The sequence below is a fragment of the Myxine glutinosa genome, chromosome 1, assembly GCF_964187855.1.
Source record: "Myxine glutinosa chromosome 1, kmMyxGlut1.1, whole genome shotgun sequence".
Classification (NCBI taxonomy): domain Eukaryota; kingdom Metazoa; phylum Chordata; class Myxini; order Myxiniformes; family Myxinidae; genus Myxine; species Myxine glutinosa.
Genome location: NC_136261.1, coordinates 196,207,431 through 196,227,775, shown reverse-complemented (window position 1 = coordinate 196,227,775; position 20,345 = coordinate 196,207,431). Strand labels below are relative to the sequence as shown.

At 51.1% G+C, this 20,345-nt stretch overlaps 1 protein-coding gene across 2 annotated transcripts in view; it reads left to right on the top strand.

Moving 5' to 3' along the window:
- LOC137432763 (uncharacterized) overlaps positions 1 to 20,345 on the top strand; it is a 60,315-nt gene that overhangs the window by 25,749 nt on the left and 14,221 nt on the right. For both annotated transcript variants that reach the window (XM_068124950.2, XM_068124958.2), the window contains exon 3: positions 15,048 to 15,116. In XM_068124950.2, the coding sequence (XP_067981051.2) occupies positions 15,048 to 15,116 (69 nt within the window). The remainder of the gene's footprint in view (positions 1 to 15,047; positions 15,117 to 20,345) is intronic.

Genomic DNA, 20,345 nt, shown 5'->3' with positions numbered 1-20,345 from the left:
ATCAACGGCCGTCGTGCCGAAGTGGCATTTGGCCGGGTTGACGATGAGGCCGTGCTCGCTGAGGCGCCCGAACAGTGTTCGGAGGTGGAGGAGGTGCTCGGCCCGGGACGTGCTGGCGACGAGGATGTCGTCCAGGTAAACGAAGAGGAATGGCAGGTCACGCAGCACGCCGTCCATCAAGCGCTGGAACGCCTGAGCCGCGTTCTTGAGGCCAAACGGCATCCGTAGGAATTCGAATTAGCCGAACGGCGTGATGACGGCCGTTTTAGGGACATCGGCCGCCCTGACAGGTACCTGGTGATATCCACGTATGAGATCGATTTTTGAAAAAATGACCCATCCTGCCAGGCGGGCGGAGAAGTCTTGGATGTGCGGGATCGGATACCTGTTGGGGGTGGTAGCGTCGTTAAGGCGGCGGTAGTCGCTACATGGGCGCCAGCCGCCCCCTGGCTTTGGGACGATGTGTAGTGGCGAAGCCCACGCACTATTGGAGCGCCGCACGATGCCGAGGTGTTCCAAAGCGTCGAACTCGGCTTTGGCCACGGCGAGCTTGGCTGGGTCGAGGCGGCGGGCTCTGGTGTAGACCGGCGGGCCCGTGGTTGGTATGTGGTGCTCGATCCCATGTCGTACTGCGACGGCCGAAAACGTCGGCCGCATGAGGGCCGGGAACTCCGTGAGCAGGCGAGCAAACTCGTTCGCCGCCGGGAGGGCGCATGCCAGCTCGGTCGGAGCGGAGCTGCTCAATGTGCATACCAGGGAGCTGAAGGTCTCGGCGTTGATGAGGCAACGCCGTTGGACGTCCACTAGCAGTCCGTGTGCGCAGAGGAAGTCGGCGCCTAGCAGAGCCATGGGCACGTTTGCGGTTACAAACGTCCAAGTAAAGCGTTGGCCGCTGAAGCAGAGGGTGACGTTGCGCGGGCCGAAGGTGCGGATGGCGGATCCGTTGGCCGCAACCAAGGAGGGGCCGCAAACCGCGGACTGCCTGTCCTGATCAGAGGCGGGTATGACGCTCAGTTGGGCGCCGGTGTCGCACAGGAAGTGCCGTCCGTACGCTTTGTCCGTGATGAAAAGTAAGTTGCCCGTGTGGCTGGCGCTCATGGCTGGTAATGAACGCCGGCCCGGCCGTTTCCCGGCCAGCCGAAGGTGCACGGGGGTCGGCATGTCCGGGCCTTCTGTCCGAACCTGGCATGATAGTAACACCATGCTTGGTCAGGTGGAGGCCCCGGTCGTCGTGCTGGAGGTGGTCGGCTCGGCGTAGCGGCCGCCAATTGCGTCGGCCGTTCGGTCGTCGACCGTGCCGGGTGCTCGGGCGCCATGGGCATTGCGTCGGACGGCGGTGGGCCCCAGGTCGCTGCTGCAATGCGTTGGCCTGCCACGGAGATCTTGTCGGCTTCCCTGGCGAGGGCGCGGGGATCCGTGATCGTCGTGCTCGCCAGGGCGAGGCGTACCGGGCTAGGCAGCTGACGGAGGAACAGCTCCCGGAACAGGAATGCCGGAGAGTGCTCGCCGAGCAGCGAAAGCATGCAGTCCATTCGCTCGGACGGGCGCGTGTCGCCGAGCTTGGGCAGGTCGTGCAGGCGCCGTGCGCGTTCCGCTGATGGGAGGGCGAAAGCGTCGAGGAGGAGCTTTTTAATCGCGCCGTATTTGTCAGCGGCTGGCGGGCTCTCGAGGAGGCTCAGGGCGCGGGCCGCGGTGCCTGAACGGAGCGCTGCTACCACATGGTGGAAGCGGGTGTCGTCGGCCGTGATGCCTCGCAGGGCGAACAGGGAGTCCGCCTGGGCGAACCAAACCGCCGCGTGAGCCTCCCAGAAGGTAGGCAGTTTAAGGGCGACTGCCGTGTCCATGTCGGTAGGTCACCAATGTAGTGGCTGTGCTCCCACGTCAATCGGAAGAATGGACGCGACAAAAAGCTGGAATTCGTCCGAGTTTCTTTATTGTCACAAAACAACTCGGGTACTCTGAAAAGCCCGTTTATCGGGCAGCAATATATATACACACATTATCCCGGAGCGTTTGCCCGGGAAAGGCGAGAGGGGGCATGCCCGGGCGTCCCGGCCGAGGCCTGGCAAGTTGAGCGCGGGCCTGCCCGGGTGTCCTGGACGAGCCCGGCATGGTGATCGCTCTGCGTCCTTGGTAGGTGCAAGGCGATTGTGTAAACCCAGCGGTAGCCGCTACATGTATATGTATATATACACATACATCGGAATGGAGGTTCATGGAAGAGCAGTACAAAAAAGAGGAAAACTGTTAAAGAGAGAAATGGAGCGAGGGAGAAAGAAGAGGCTAAAAATGTATGGATACACCATATACACATACAGTCACATGAAAAAGTAAGTACACCCCATGTAAAGTTTTGACCTTTTCAACATATTTCAACATACAGCTATTAGATCTTCATTTCAACAATATTGATAGATAAAGGTGATATAATATAACAAATATCATGAAGCATTTACATTTTGTAGTCCATTGTATAATTTAAATAAACATAAATGCAAATTTCGCACGTGGAAAAAGTAAGTACACCCCTACATTTATCACTCCTTCAAACACCTAAAATTAGAATCAGGTGCACCAGCTCAGGTGCAAATGATTAGAACATCGTTAGAGAGGATCTTGGAGGAACCTGTCTTATTTAAACCTCAGACATTTAGTTTGGTTTGCTCTTTGTTGTTGAAGTGCGTCACCATGCCTAGATCAAAAGAGCTCTCTGAGGCCTTCAGAAAGAAGGTTATAGATGCCTACGAGTCTGGGAAGGGATTTAAAAAGATCTCCAAACAATTTGAAATCAATCATTCGACTGTCCGGAAGATCATCTACAAGTGGAGAAGATTCCAAACTACTGCCAACTTGTTCAGGCCAGGCCACCCCAGCAAGTTCAGCCCGAGAGCAGACCGCAAGATGCTGAAAGAAGTCTCTAAGAACCCCAGAATGTCATCACGGGACCTACATGTATATCTTGCCACTGTTGATGTCAAAGTGCACGAGTCTACCATTAGAAAGAGGCTGCACAAATTTGATCTACATGGGAGGTGTGCCAGGAGGAAACCTTTGCTGTCCAGAAAGAACATCAGGGCAAGACTAAAGTTTACCAATGAACACCTAGGCAAAGACCAGCACTTCTGGAGCAATGTGCTCTGGACAGATGAGTCAAAGGTAGAGCTATTTGGCCACAGTACCAGAAGACATGTTTGGCGAAAACCGAAGACAGCATTTGACCACAAGAACCTGATACAAACTGTAAAGCATGGGGGTGGAAATATTATGGTTTGGGGCAGCTTTGCTGCATCAAGGCCTGGGCAGCTCACCATCATAGAATCCACTATTAATTCTTCATTGTTCCAGAGGGTATGAATGAATGAATGAATGATCGTTTTGAGGCCATTTTCCCCGCTAGAGCGGGGGTTAGCCTTGCGGGCCCCATGACAATCATGGTTCCCTGTTTGAGGCAATGTTTTTATGGCCGGATACCCTTCCTGACGCCAACCCTTAGTCGCCTCTTACGATGCGCAGGGATACAATGTACCTATTCTAAACCGGGGTACACACCGGAGGGTGCTTGAGGATGATGTGAGGCCTTCTGTCGGAAGGTTGAAGCTCAACCGAAGGTGGACCTTGCAACATGACAATGACCCTAAACATACCAGTAAATCCACCAAGGAATGGCTGAAAAGAAAGAAATGGAGGGTTCTGGAATGGCCAAGTCAAAGCCTGGATCTAAATACCATCGAGATGTTGTGGGGGGATTTGAAACGAGCTGTGCATGCAAGAAACCCCTCAAACATCGCACAGCTGAAAGAATTCTGCATGGAGGAGTGGGCAAAAATTACTCCCAGTCGATGTCAGAGACTGGTAGACAGTTTTAAGAAACGCCGACTTGAGGTTGTTTCTGCCAAAGGGGGCAATACCACCTATTGGAGCCAAGGGTGTACTTACTTTTTCCACATGCGAAATTTGCATTTATGTTTATTTAAATTATACAATGGACTACAAAATGTAAATGTTTCATGATATTTGTTATATTATATCACCTTTATCTATCAATATTGTTGAAATGAAGGTCAAATAGCTGTATGTTGAAATATGTTGTAAAAGTCAAAACTTTACATGGGGTGTACTTACTTTTTCACGTGACTGTACATGAGAGAGGAATTACATTTGAAAGAGAGACATGATCTCAGTGGGGTTAGTTGTTGTTGTTGGTGTTGTATAGGCCCGGACTGTTCTCTCGAACAAGCCTGCAGCACAGAGACAGCCAGTCAATCTCCCAGAAACGACCCAGAGATCCCCTACATCCAGGATGGTGTATCCTGCCTTCACAAGTCAGGGCCACGACAGAGTTAGAGAGATATAGAGAAAGAGAGAGAGGAGACAGAGACAAGAGGGAAAGGACTGATCCATGAGGATCGATCGGCACTCTGACCATGACCGTGCTGCCCTGACGAATCCGGGCAGCATGGAAGAATGGGGAAGATTTGCCCCCCGACTTGTGTTGGGGGGTATAACCACCGCGAAGAGGCATCCCCAATAGTTGCAGTAGGGTTAGTAAAACTTAGAGGTAGAAATAGGGGAGAATATAGGGAGGTAGTGGGCAGATGGCAGATGTTAGAAGATGGTTCCACATGCAAGAGGTTTCACAGGTAAAAGGGGGAGTGAGAGGCAGGATGAATGGAGATGAGTGTTAACCTTAGACTTTGAGTGCGTAACAAGGTAAGGATTTATATTTTAATGTGTGTAACCTGGAGAGGCAGAGGTTGGGCGTGCAGGTGAGAGGGTTGGAGCAGCAAGAACACAATGGAGCCTGTAAAATACCGCAATGTCACTAGCCTCCTGAGGTGAGCAAGAAGCAGACTCTGAGGCTCAGCTTTCTGTCATGGATGCCAATAACATAGAAGGCTGTAGACACTCTGGCCTCAAGGGGAAGAATTTGTAAAGCAGCAGAATAGTTCAGACCTGATATTTACATTCTATGACACTTTGTATGAAGGCCTTTACACTGTTATAAGCTGAGGATGACAGAGGAAGGACTTCACCCTGCATTCTTTTCTGAGGCAGTGGCCAACTTTAGAGGCCAGTTTTGGAGTTATAATCTGATCTACCTAACAAAGGTTACAAGTGATTGTGAGGTGCAGGACATCCTAAAACTAGTGTACCGGTACCTCTCTCTCAGATGCTCAGAACAGAAATAAATTGGTTTATTTAACCACCAATCCTTATAGAGGGACAAATTCAGAGCATCGGTCAGTCCTGCATTAAAAACATGTTCCAGGTAGATGACCATTTGGTTATTTTATCAGAATATTTTTTTAAAGAGTTTACTCCTGCAGCCTATCTTGTGAGGAGGTTAGGAACTATCTTGCACAGAGAGAGGTGAGCACCGGCAGAGTTTGTGAGGGGGAAGGCAAGAGGAGGCAATGCCCCCACCTCTATTTTTTTCAGTAGTTTACAATTAAGATAACAAAAACATCCCGTATTTAAATGTGAGTAACAATATTGAACGTAAACTGTATTTGTGATTTCACGGACACTGTAACTACACTAGCAAACGGTAATTTTGGAAGTCAGACATAGCTACCCCTTATTAGACCCCTACCGGTGTACACCGGAGGGGACTATAGGTTTGCACTCCGTCCCTCCATCTGTCAGTCTGTCCGTCTGTCTGTCTGTCCGTCACGCAAAGAACAGTTTTCCGGACTTTTTTTCTAAACTCTTAATGCTAATGATTTCAAACTTGGTACATGGTTTCCCCATGATAAGTTACAGATCAAGTTCGAACTTCACGACGTTTCGATCATTTTTGACAAAGTTATGGCACTTTGAACTTTGGTAATTTCCCCAACAGTGTTCCGGACGACAGACTGCCGGTAGGGGACATGTATTGCAGCGCAATACATGGAATGCTTGTTAATATTAAGCCCTTGCCCCCCTGCCCCCCAAATAGAGAAGTCAAACTACGCCTATGGAGGTGAGTTATCGACAAAAAATACATCAGAGGTGAGTTATCGACAAAAATTGACTCTTTATACCATTAGCTGATAGGAAAGTATAAGGTTGGGTGCCACACAGAATGAAACGTACAGGAGATGTTTACTGAGATAGCCCTAATCTTCTGTTTGTGATTGAGGCCATCCATCCATTCTTGACATCGAAGAAGCAGATTGTCGAGTGTGGAATTGCCTGAGCATTAGCCAAGCTGATGACCAGTGATCAGAGAGTTTGTGAGGAGTTTCCTCTTGGTCTCCTGCAATGATTAATTTTATTAAAGGTCTTACGATAGGCAGCAGTGTGACTAGTTGAAGAGGCGTCCCCGATCGTTACTTTTAATAGTGTTTGCACGTTCGGTGACAGAATATACAACACTTAATTATGAAAAGCATTTGACCTTTGTCAAAGGCTTGTGGGAAATCTTGAGCTTTCATGCAGAAGCTACTCAAGTGCAGCATTTTAGTCAAAGTAAATACACAATAAATAGTCAAATTAATGCATCCTCAATGAATCGCAATTACAAATCAGCAAACGATAAAAAGTTATCGATTAAATAGGATCTTGTTTTACTCGGCTATGGCTGCAGAAAACAATAGACTAGGCAGTCCTTGTGAAACTGGTGGTTTATCTGACAAGAGGCGATTAAAAAAAAGGAACTCGGTTTGTTTGGATGTTGATATGCCTTTCTGTGGTGGTTCAATGTTTGAGGAGTGAAGAAATGTAATGTTGAAGGAGCTCGGGCTCCCACGTCGATCGGAAGAATGGACGCGACAAAAAGCTGGAATTCGTCCGAGTTGCTTTATTCAAACAAAACACTCAGGTACTCTGAAAAGCCCGTTTATCGGGCAGCAATATATATACACACATTATCCCGGAGCGTTTGCCCAGGAAAGGCGAGAGGGGGCGTGGCCGAGCGTCCTGGCTGCGGCCTGGCAAGTTGAGGGCGAGCCTGCCCGGGCATCCCGACCGAGGCCTGGCAAGTTGAGCGCGGGCCTGCCCGGGCGTCCTGGACGAGCCCGGCATGGTGATCGCTCCGCGTCCTTGATAGGTGCAAGGCGATTGTGAAAACCCAGCGGTAGCCGCTACACACGTCCCCCCAGAATCGACTTGCACCGGCAGGGTCAATTTGAGGGGGGTCCTGATGACCCGGCCGAAGCGACCCCTGGCGGGTCGTGGAGGGGGGGGGGGTCCGGTGTGGTGGTGGGCGGTCGAGTGGGGGGCACCGTGGACGGGGGGCGGCCTCGCGGCGGCGGAAGGGCCACCCGTGGTGGTTGGTCGACATCCACGTGCGCTGGCTTGAGGCGGTCCACCGCAATCCGGTCCGACCTGCCGCCGATGTCGATGACGAACGACTTGTCGTCCCGTCGCAGGACCTGGAAGGGCCCGTCGTACGGCGGCCGGAGTGGCCCCCGATGTGCGTCGTGACGCACAAAAACATACTCCGCTGTGCGAAGTGCTGGGGGGACGTAGGACTGGAGGTCACCGTGGTGGGATGTTGGCACGGGGGCAAACCATCGGGCGGCCTCCTGGAGGTCCGAGCGCTGGTGAGCTGTGGACCAGGGACTGGTAGCGTCGGGCACGAATTCGCCCGGGACGCGTAGCGCCTGGCCGTAGACAAGCTCGGCGGTGGATTCCTGGAGGTCCTCCTTGGGGGCCGTGCGGAGGCCCAAAAGGACCCACGGCAGCCGGTCGGCCCAACCGCCGTCTTGAAGGCCGGCCATGAGCGCGGCCTTCATGGAGCGGTGGAATCGCTCGCACAACCCGTTTGCTTGGGGGTGGTAGGCCGTAGTACGGTGGAGCTTCACCCCCAGGTTGCGGGCGACCGCGCCCCACAGCTCGGAGGTGAACTATGGTCCGCGGTCTGATGAGATGTCCGCCGGTGCGCCGAAGCGGGCGACCCAGGTGGCGATGAAAGCCTGTGCCACGTCGGCGGTGGTGGTGGAGACGAGGGGAACGGCCTCCGGCCACCTGGTGGTCCTGTCCACCATGGTGAGCAGGTGTGTGAACCCCCGTGACGGGGGGAGGTGGCCCATCAGATCCACGTTGACGTGGTCGAAACGTCGTTCGGGCACGGTGAAAGGTGCCAGCGGGGCCTGGGTGTGTCGGTGGACCTTGGCCCGTTGGCAGGCTGTGCAGGTGCTGGTCCAATCGCGGACGTCCCGACGAAGGCCGTGCCAGACGAATCGCGCCGACACCAGCTTCTGGGAAGCTTTCCGGCCCGGGTGGGAAAGGCCGTGGAGGGAGGCGAAGATGCGGCGTTGCCAGGTGACGGGCACGATGGGGCGAGGCTGGCCTTGGGAGACAGTCGGCCACGGCGTTGTTTTTGCCGGCGACGTGCCGGATGTCCGTGGTAAACTCCGACACGGCGGAGAGGTGGCGCTGTTGGCGGGCCGACCACGGCTCCGTGACCTTGGCCATTGCGTAAACCAACGGCTTGTGGTCGACGAACGCCGTGAAAGGTCGGCCCTCCAGGAGGTGGCGGAAATGGCAGACGGCCAGGTGTAGACCGAGGAGCTCACGGTCAAACATGCTGTATTTGAGCTCGTTCGGCCGGAGCTGCCGGCTGAAAAACGCGAGTGGCTGCCAAACCCCGTTCACCCATTGCTCATGTACGGCGCCCACCGCGTAGTCGGAGGCATCCGTGGTGAGGGCGATGGGAGCGTTGAGCACCGGGTGAGCGAGCAGTGTTGCGTCGGTGAGGGCCCGCTTTGAGCTTTGGAAGACCGCGTCCATTGCTGTGGACCAGGCAATGTCGTGCTTGGCCGGCTTGCCCCGGAGGGCTTCGTAGAGGGGCCGCATGAGTTGAGCAGCGCGGGGCACGAAGCGGTGATAAAAATTCACCATTCCCAGGAATTCCTGCAGGGCCTTTATGGTGCGGGGACGTGGGAACGTGGTGATGGCCTCGACCTTGGTTGGCAGCGGCATGGCCCCGTTCTTGGTGATGTGGTGGCCCAAAAAATCAACGGCCATCGTGCCGAAGTGGCATTTGGCCGGGTTGACGATGAGGCCGTGCTCGCTGAGGCGCCCGAACAGTGTTCGGAGGTGGAGGAGGTGCTCGGCCCGGGACGTGCTGGTGACGAGGATGTCGTCCAGGTAAATGAAAAGGAACGGCAGGTCACGCAGCACGCCGTCCATCAAGCGCTGGAACGCCTGCGCCGCATTCTTGAGACCAAACGGCATCCGTAAGAATTCGAATAAGCCGAACGGTGTGATGACTGCCGTTTTAGGGACGTCGGCCGCCCTGACAGGTACCTGGTGATATCCCCGTATGAGATCAATTTTCGAAAAAATGACCCGTCCCGCCAGACGGGCGGAGAAGTCTTGGATGTGCGGGATCGGATACCTGTCGGGGGTGGTAGCGTCGTTAAGGCGGCGGTAGTCGCCACATGGGCGCCAGCCGCCCCCTGGCTTTGGGACGATGTGTAGTGGCGAAGCCCACGCGCTATCGGAGCGCCGCACGATGCCGAGGTGTTCTAAAGCGTCGAACTCGGCTTTGGCCACGGCGAGCTTGGCTGGGTCGAGGCGGCAGGCTCTGGCGTAGACCGGCGGGCCCGTGGTTGGTATGTGGTGCTCGATTCCATGCCGTACTGCGACGGCCGAAAACGTCGGCTGCGTGAGGGCCGGGAACTCCGTGAGTAGGTGAGCAAACTCGTTCGCCGCCAGGAGGGCGCATGCCAGCTCGGTCGGCGCGGAGCTGCTCAATGTGCATACCAGGGAGCTGAAGGTTTCGGCGTTGATTAAACGACGCCGTTGGACGTCCACCAGCAGTCCGTGTGCGCAGAGGAAGTCGGCGCCTAGCAGAGCCATGGGCACGTTTGCGGTTACAAACGTCCAAGCAAAGCGTTGGCCGCCGAAGCAGAGGGTGACGTTGCGCGGGCCGAAGGTGCGGATGGCCGATCCGTTGGCCGCAACCAAGGAGGGGCCGCAAACCGCGGACTGCCTGTCCTGGTCAGAGGCGGGTATGACACTCAGTTGGGCGCCGGTGTCGCACAGGAAGCACCGTCCGGACGTTTTATCCGTGATGAACAGTAAGTTGCCCGTGTGGCCGGCGCTCATGGCTGGTAATGAACGCCGGCCCGGCCGTTTCACGGCCTGCTGAAGGTGCACGGGGGTCGGCATGTCCGGGCCTTCTGTCCGAACCTGGCATGATAGTAACACCACGCTTGGTCAGGTGGAGGCCCCGGTCGTCGTGCTGGAGGTGGTCGGCTCGGTGTAGCGGCCGCCAATTGCGTCGGCAGTTCGGTCGTCAACCGTGCCGGGTGCTCGGGCGCCATGGGTGTTGCGTCGGACGGCGGTGGGCCCCAGGTCGCTGCTGCGATGTGCTGGCCTGCGGCGGAGATCTTTTCGGCTTCCCTGGCAAGGGCACAGGGATCCGTGATCGTCGTGCTTGCCAGGGCGAGGCGTACCGGGCTAGGCAGCTGACGGAGGAACAGCTCCCGGAACAGGAATGCCGGAGAGTGCTCGCCGAGCAGCGAAAGCATGTAGTCCATTCGCTCGGAAGGGCGCATGTCGCCGAGCTCGGGCAGGTCGAGCAGGCGCCGTGCGCGTTCCGCCGATGGGAGGGCGAAAGCGTCGAGGAGGAGCTTTTTAATCGCGCCGTATTTGTCAGTGGCTGGCGGGCTCTCGAGGAGGCTCAGGGCGCGGGCCGCGGTGGCTGAACCGAGCGCTGCTACCACATGGTGGAAGCGGGTGTCGTCGGCCGTGATGCCTCGCAGGGCGAACAGGGAGTCCGCCTGTGCGAACCAAACCGCCGCGTGAGCCTCCCAGAAGGTAGGCAGTTTAAGGGCCACTGCCGTGTCCATGTCGGTAGGTCACCAATGAAGGAGCTCGGGCTCCCACGTCGATCGGAAGAATGGACGCGACAAAAAGCTGGAATTCGTCCGAGTTGCTTTATTCAAACAAAACACTCAGGTACTCTGAAAAGCCCGTTTATCGGGCAGCAATATATATACACACATTATCCCGGAGCGTTTGCCCAGGAAAGGCGAGAGGGGGCGTGGCCGAGTGTCCTGGCTGCGGCCTGGCAAGTTGAGGGCGAGCCTGCCCGGGCATCCCGACCGAGGCCTGGCAAGTTGAGCGCGGGCCTGCCCGGGCGTCCTGGACGAGCCCGGCATGGTGATCACTCCGCGTCCTTGATAGGTGCAAGGCGATTGTGAAAACCAAGCGGTAGCCGCTACAATGTGGCCGGTTTGCCAGGTAGGTTCAGTCCCAAAATGTGTATGTGTATTGTAACGGATTTGGGAAACCCTGCACTTGGTGTAATTATTGTAAATACCACCCTCTGTAAATGTAATGATTCTTGTAAATACCTCCATTTCATGTAAAGGTCAAAGGTCGTCCCCTTAGCTAGTCCATGTACAAGCACATAGCCAATCATAAGAACCTCTCTATAGTTATTTCTTTATTCTATGTTAGTTTAAGGCTCTGTTTCCCATTAATTGACTCTGCATTGCACCAAATGAAATAAGATAGGTCCCCTTCAAGGAATGCATTTCCCAGCCAAACTCTCCCTCTCTGTGCAAAACCACTTGACAAGCGTGGGGTGCGTGCCCTCTCAACTGGCCCTGGTTTGGAAGCGGCGTTCGCTGCCATTGTGAATATGTGCTCCATGCTCTGTTTGGACAAGAAGGGCGGGGTCGCCGAGAAGAGACAAGCCCGTGGCTCGCCACGGGGGGCGGGGCTGTTCAGCTCCATGCCCAAGTAAGGCTACAAGCCCGTGGCTCGCCACGGCGTTCCCCTTAGCTGTTCAGCTCCATACCCAAATAAGGTAACAAGACCGTGGCATTGCCATATAAGGCCACAAAACAGAGCACGTGGGCGGTACCCAAACGGCCGAGGGCGTGTCACGCCCCCGCTTGAGATATGCGTGCGACAATCGCGCAAGGAGGGTACATGCTACTGGGCTGGTACGAGAAGCTGTGCGTGCTGCTGAGCTGGGTTCGAGGCTGGAGCTGGGTTCGAGGTACTAGAGAGGAGAATCCCAGTGTTACCGACAGAGAGAGAGAGAGAGAGAGTCGTGGGTCGGAACGGAACCTCGCCAGATGAACGAACCTTCTGCCATTCCTGTCATCATCCACGTGTAAGTCTGACTGTTGTCTGTTTGTCTGTGTTGTCTGTGGTTTAAGTTAAGCCTGTAGATAAGCTAGAATTGCACTGTGTCTTCTTCTTCTGTAAATTATTTTTCGTTTCTTTCCTTCTCCTTTGGTTTCTTTGATTTGTACATAATTGGTTAATAAATTCCTGTTCCTCCTTACTTTGGCCTCTTCTTCCACATCCGATCGTCTTTGTGATTTCCCCCATTGAGTACCTGTGGCACGATTTGGCCGACGCATATGAATCGGGTTTAGTATTTGTTAATGGTTCGAACCGCGGGCTGCTAAAACCGCTCGGCAAAATACCATCTTGTCCGTGGTTTCGAACGAAGTTGCCCACCTGATTTGTGGAGGGATCGGCGGGGGTGTACGGGAATCCTTTGACCGATCGCCTCGGCCAATCCCACCCCACAAGGGAGCGGGGTAGCTCCAGGAGCGGAGACGGCCAGTACAAATAGAAGGGGGATTAACACCCCCCCCCCCCCACTAAGGGGAGCGCCGTACTCCGTTTCCGTAACAGTATATATATATATATATATATATATATATATATATATATACTGTATATATATATATATATATATATATATGTGTGTGTGTGTAAAATAAATAGCAGGATGAGCAGTAAAATAATTTTAAATTTTAAAATCTTTAATAATAGCCTGACGTTTCGAGAACAAACTAGCTTGTGGGATGCAAGTCAGTGTGTTGGTTGATGGAGTTTCCACAGGAGTAGCAGGCCTCGATAATCTCGCGGTTCACCTTTAATGATCCTGTGGCAAGGATCGTGGTCTGATTCCATACAAACGTGTGTTGGTGTGTGTGTGTGTTGCAATCAAGGGCAACCTATCTTGTCGCCTTACAGCAAGTTGATGTTCGGGTAGCCTTGTGGTTAAGCAGTTTAGCCAAAACAATTGGCTTCACAATCTTCACATTGTATGTTATAGATGACATTCTTTCTGTCAAATTTGTTCACGTGGTCCTTCAGCTTTGACAGATGTGCTCGTGAGGATGCTTGTGGTTTGTGGGTGATGTTAATGTTGTACTCACTTAATATGCGGCTTTTGGTTTCAGAAGCGTGTTGTATGTATGGAAGTGCCACCGTGTGTTGGTGTGACCAGACTGTTGTCACTGTGGTTGGGTTTTTGGTGACAAGATTTGATGAATGCATTTGGGTAGTGTTTTTCTCGCAGTAGTCGAGTGACGTGCAGTATCTCCATCCAATGTTGTTCACAGTCACTGCAGTGTGTTTTTGAACGCTCAACTAAGCTGTGAACTCAACTTATTTTGTGACAGGTGGGATGGCCACTTCGGTAGTCCAATACTTTGGCAGTAAAGCCACCCACACAGTGTACCATAAACCAAGTAAATTAAAGTAATATATTCGTTATTATATTTAGTTGCATATCCTTTGCATGCAATAACTGCATTCAACCTGTGATCTATTGATAATACCAAACTTTTGGTATCTTCCATTAAGATGCTTTGCCAAGCCTTTACTGCAGCCATTTTCAGTTGTTGTTTGTTTTGGGGGTTGGGGGTGAGGTGTTGACTTTAGTGAAAGTGAAATGCATGCTCCATTGGATTTAAAGCAGGAGATTCACTTTGCCAGTCTAAAACCTTCCACTCTTTCCCCTGACAAACTCCTTGGTTCCGTTGGTAGTGTGTTTTGGGTCGTGGTCTTCTGGATGGTGAAACACCACCCACCCAACGAGTTTGGAGGAATTTTCTTGCACATAGGCAGACAAAATGTTTCTTTACATGTCCAAATTAATTCTGTGGTGTCATCATTAGTCACATCATCAATAATGATGAGTGAGCCAGTTTCAGAGGCAGCCATGTAAGCCCAAGCCATGACACTACCTCCACCATGCATCAAAGATGATGTGGTATGCCTTTAATCATATGCAGTTCCTTCCTTTCTCCATACTTATGCCTTTCCATCGCTTTGGTAAGGGTTTATCTTGGTCTCATCTGTCCATAAAACTTTGATCCAGAACTCTACTGTCTCACCTCTGTACTTCTTGGCAAATTCTAATCTGACCTTTCTATTTTTGGTGTTGGTGAGATGTTTGCATCTTGCGGTGTAGCCTTTGTAATTCTGCTGGGTAAGTCTTCTGTGAACGGTAGATTATGATACTTTGACCCCTGCACTCTGGGGGTTGTTGGTGATGTCACTGACAGTAGTTTCAGGGTTTTTATTCGTAGCTCTGATTATTTTTCTGTCATCAACTGCAGTTGTTTTCCTTGATAGACATGGCCATTGTCCATTGCTAAGTAGCTTGTGGTTTATTTATTTTTCAAGATATTCCATATTGTTTTATTTGCTATTCCCAATGTTTGTGATTTGGTTCTGTTGTTCTAATTGAATTTTTATATTCTTTCAACTTCCAAATTGCTTGCTTTTCTTTCAGAGACAGTGTTCTGGTCTTCATGTTGGTTTATGTCTACTGACTCCAAAGGCAGACTCCCAAGGGGAAAAAAAAGCTAAAACCAAGACTTGACATTCACAGCTATTTTATGTGTGACTGATAAATGCAACAAGAAACACCTGTCAGTTATCTGTTCCGATACTTATGCTCACCTAAAATGGGGGGACTGAACATGAAAAGTGCTATTGTTCCGCAATGGTAAAACATGTATACATAGAAATACCAAGAAATAAAAGCATACCTTCTGTACTCTCACCTCATATTCATCTTTTGATCTCAAATAGAAATTTCTTGAGTATATAGCAATAACAACAAATTTAACTTCACTGTTCCAATAATTATGAATCATGGAATATGTATAATGTATATACACTCGGATATTACCTGATTTTCAAATTTGAATTGATTTTCTTTAAATAAAATAACACATGGCTATGACATAAGCCTGACGGACCAGATGGCCTATGGAAATCTCCACTCATGCATCTTGTCCTCATGTTAAGAACAATAACACAAGATTATGCTGGGTTTTTTTCAGACTGATTCGAGTTTGGAATCTCGTGAGAAACAGCTGAAGTCTCCTTCAAGGGCAATAAGCAAATTGCAGGTAATCTCTCATGAAGCCCCTTACATCAATCATAATCTATGGAATACATTCAGAATGAACAAACATTTATGCTCACTGGCAGAAGCTGAATACAATACTTGTATTTATTCACTCACACGGCTATGGTGATAATCGATCGGAATTGGTATGCGTCACCTGTGCTAGATTTTGTGTTAATTGTGAATCGAAATTAATAATAATCGAATTTTGGTATATCCATCATTGTTTTTATATGATGTTGCTGAATACTTCAGGTAGGCAGGCGTACATTGCACAACCTTTCCCCAAGTTTGTGGAATGAAACGCACGTTTTTGTTTCACGTGGGACAAAGCTTGAAGGGTAGGCCATCCCGTAACATTGCATGTACCATGTGTTGCATTCAAAAGAAAAAAAATTGTACATGTTCTACCAAAGAAAAACTTTCTGAGCCTTTGTTTTTTTTGACAAAACCTCGAGTTTGTTGTGCTCCCATGTTTTCCACTTCCAGGTTCTTTCAGAGTTTGATGATGACGTATTGTATTATACAAGTAGATCTACTGCAGAGAGACCACCTTCAGAGTCCATTTTTCCCCGCAGAGCAGGGTTTGGCCTTTTTTGGGCACCGTGGTCCCCTTTTTGAAGCAATGTTTTATGGCCGGATGCTCTTCCTGCCGCCAACCCTGTTGGTCGCCTCTTGCGACACACAGGGAATTACCAGTGAACTGGTACTCAATTTGCCGACCTCAGAAGGATGACAGGCTGAATCAACCCCCCTGGCATTAATTCAGCAATCGACCGGAATTCGAACCCAGGATCCTAGGATCCCAAGCCAGCACCCTAACCGCTAAACCAACACCAGGCTCAATTTCCAAGGGATCTAAACTGCAGAAGGGATCGAAACGTTCTTTCCCGCTTCTCAAAAAGTTTCACTCCAAAACATCACTTCTATCCAATGGCATCAGTAAACTCATCCATCAGTGAAAAGAGTGGTTACACTGGGCAAAAATGTTTTTGAAATGACCTCCACTTTGACAATTAAAGAAGCTGAATGCAGCTGTGTCAAATAATAGTACAGAGGTTAAACTGAACAATGATCCTTGATATCGTTTTGTAATTTTATGTTTGGCAACAGATTAACTGATCACCCCTTGCCTCTTCAAAAACAACGTTTTTATTATCTGTTTAGTATTATTTTAAAATGTTGTTGCCTCAATCAAACTTTGGATGTGCCACCACCCTCATAGATTGAAACTATGAAATCAAAACCTCAGGCTTGCTAAGTTAATACACAAAAAAATATCTATATATTGTGATATATACACACCCTCCCTGCGCATCGTAGGAGCGTGACCACGGGTTGGCGTCAGGAAGGGCATCCGGCCATAAAAACATTGCCTCAAACAGGGAACCATGATTGTCATGGGGCCCGCAAGGCTAACCCCCGCTCTAGCGGGGAAAATGGCCTTAAAACGATCATTCATATATATATATATATATATAAAAAAAAAAAAATATATATATATATATATATATATATATATATATATATATATATATATATACACTGTATATATATATATACATATTGTCGTGCGACTCCAGTTAACACCAGAGACCGAGGCCTAAACGGTTTTATTCGGAGGCAACAACCAATACGGATTTTACTATGGTCGCGCAGGAGGAAGAAGGAAGGTGGAAGCTGCGTAAGCGCTTAACTGTGGACGGCGATCAAACTCCAACGGACACTCCGATCCTGTAGGGGAAATTAACTCGACACGGGCACAGGTGTAACAAGGAATATAAAATAATACAACGGTTTATTGAAAAGAAACGCAGGGACAGGAAAACGCGATAATAAATGTAAAACTCCTAAATTGGGATCCCACACACCAGATCTCAAACACAGACGGGGGAAAATGAATTACGAAAAGAAATGTCTCGTCGTGTAATTTGCAATGGGGATTGGCCTTATCTGTCCTGTCGTCTTGTCTGTCTCCAATCTCCGCTGCACACCACGAGGCGCCTCGCTCCCGCACAAGCACCGCGAAGGCCTGGCCCCAAATTCCCAAGCACCACGAGGTCCAACGCAGGCTAGCGTGAATCCACCCAGCAAAAAGGAGCGAGCTCCAACCACCTCGACGGCGATCTCCCACACGACAGCCAACTCAACCAGGGCCAGGTTCTCTGCTCACAAGCCAACTCGGGATCGCACCGGGACTCTCAAGCTGTGAACTGCGAACCGTGAACTCAAAAACCTTCTCTCCTCACGTCGTTCGGCGCACCCTTCTTATCACCTCTGGCGGTGACGTCAGCCCTGCGCGGCACCCAATCAGGGCCTCGTAGCCTCCCACGTTTTGTCGACCCGCTTCGCCCCTTCCGCGTCCATTCGCGCCAACCGATCACAGCCCTCCTGGGCGTGGTATAGCACGTAGCGTGTAGCGTGCTACGCGGGCCCAGCGGAGATTAAACGGGCCGCGGTCAAGCGTGGCGCCCCGAACCGGCCCCGTTGCCTGTTCGTCTTCCAAAGTCATGTCAGGGAAGGGATTTATTTGGTGTTGTAATAAAGATCCTACCTAAGTGTCTAAATGGGTACAGTGCCAAAAGTGCCAAAGATTTGGTGACCAGGTGAGACATACAGGGGCTTTATCTTTAATCCCTATGCTACTTATCACTCGAACATCCTGGTATGCTCACAGGTATACATCTTAACCGACAAAACGCCTACACATGAAGAACCTATCACAGGGTGGTTTCCTTACCGCGACAATCGAAGCACGCTACCTATTCAGATCTATCTGCTCCACGTATTACTACCCTACCGACATAACACAGCCCCCCCCCCACCCCCCCCTGGAACCGAAGCTCCTGCAAAGTTCACTGCAGGCGCTACCATTCCAGTCTTAACACTTACTGTCACACACTTAATTAACCTATGAAATAAATCAGGAGGGCTGTGGGAAGTGAGTCGGACTTCCTACCTATACTCCTTAACAAGCTAATCCCCTTAACAATCATGCAATCAAATATGTACAATGGTCTTCATTTCATCGCTCCTGTGGTGGGAGGAACAAACAACACGCAAAAATCTAACTTAACCACAAAACTTAACCAAACTTACAAAAATGCCAACTCTATTAAACATTTGTACATACTCCGGTCTACAGACCGCGTCCCCCGGTGGATGCCACAAGACACAACCTTACCTGCGGGGCCATCCCCAATGCACCCCTAAATTTCCGCGGGCCCTGTCCAGATGTTACAGGTGAGTGACATGGCTCGGTGGATTTCGCCCACATTCACGCAACACAAACCCCATATCCACTCATTCTCATTCCATAACTCATTACACACAAAAAATTATTGCCAAGCACGTATTTATCACACCCCCCTGCAGGACCATGGCATTGATGTCATATACATGTGTGCATTCCTCAACAAGGCAGCGGCGAGGTACCGCACAAGCAAGATGGTGGGGGCGCTTCAGGCTGTGGTGCCCGCAGTCCCAAAACCAAGTCAACCGACTTACAAGTTCATTGCCCCCCCCCCCCCCTTTACCTCTTGGACCCGTGACAGCCCAACATCCCTTTCTGCCATTACCCCGCCGGCGAGGGTCTCCACACACCAGGCTCCGTTGCCTCCTGCTGCTGCACAGCTCCACGGGTCGCCGGGATCTCCTTCACCCCAGGGCGCCCAACTAGATCCTCCACCGTCGAGCTCCAATTTCCAGATACCACTGGCTGCCAGGGGTAATTGCCGCAGAGGGGGGCCGCAGGCATCGCTCCTCAGAGCCTGATCTGTACCTGCGGGCACACACACCTTCCCCACCCACAAGACCCCAAAACACATTTCCTCCCCCGCTGCCATTCAATTCTCAACACAACTCAGCACAATTCAGAGAAGATGGTACAAAAGATGTTTCAAAAGTTGCCATGGCCTGCCATTGTGAAATCCCCAGTTCACATTTCACCATTACATTTCCACAAGCGCATTTCAAAACTCTCCAACCATGACTCATCCTCCACCATCTCCACTCTCACGACCACATAAACACATAACCACAACACTAACACAAACGCCACCCACAAGACTCTGTGGCACACATTCCAATCCCCCTCACCGGCCATGTCATCACTCTCACCCGCCCCCAACTCCAAATCTCATGTCCCAATTTACAAAGCAAGTCCTGGAGCCTGGGACAGTACATCTCAAAACCTTACCTCTACCTTGATGTACAGGTAACTTCCGGTTGGTCAAGTCCAAAGGTGCCATCCACCCTTCAAAATCCCAAAATTTATCATTGGGCCAACCAAATTTTCCAAATTTCACTTTTCTCCCCACTATACTGGCAGGCATGTGGATCCGCATCCAATGGTGATTATCACTACACAACGACCTGTGGCCACGACAGCTCTGCACCTCTACCGTGCAAGGGTCATCGGGACAAGGTGAGCAGTCAAAACGCCAACATGGCCCATGAGTGTCCATAAGGGTGCGACCCACCCATCCATCCTTCGGCCCCCCTGCGAGGAACACAGCTGCACCAGCCCCAGCTGGCCAACGTGGTGAGCACCTGCTGCCAAAAACACACTACCGCACGCACAACCTCGGCCCTGGGTGGCACGGTCGCAGTGCGTGGCATCCCTACAGCCACGTCCCCTGCACCTCCACATCATCCCCCAGTCCGACCACAGAACTGCAGCCCCCCCCAGTGCTCACCCACACTTGACCACACCAAGGTCCAGTCGACAGCCATGCTCCACCAGGAGACCCACCCAGAAGACATGGTCCACACACCTCGGACACGCACAGCACCACGTTGACCCTCAGGCTACACAACTACATCCCCATGATCCCGCGTCCCAAATATTGGCACAGTTGCCCCCGCAACCAGTTGAAGCTGTGTCCTGCTACCCTGTCAATTTTAACACAGCCTCCAACACTTTGGTCTAACACATCTGGATCAATAATGGCATCACTATACAAAGTCCACCATTTCTCTTCACAAAATTCACCCTTAAATTTACATCTAACCCACAGATTACCCATGCCAAACATTTGTCACAATTCACTCATTTCACCAAAGAAAGATTCTTTGCCATAAACATGCCAGCCGAGCAATGCCCATATGCTCGGCACTTTACACATTCCCATTCAACACTCCCATGGGTCTCTTCCCAAACCGAGAGTCCATAAATCATAACGGAACATCTGTGGAAGGTCACTCTCACACCATCACGTTCCACAGATGC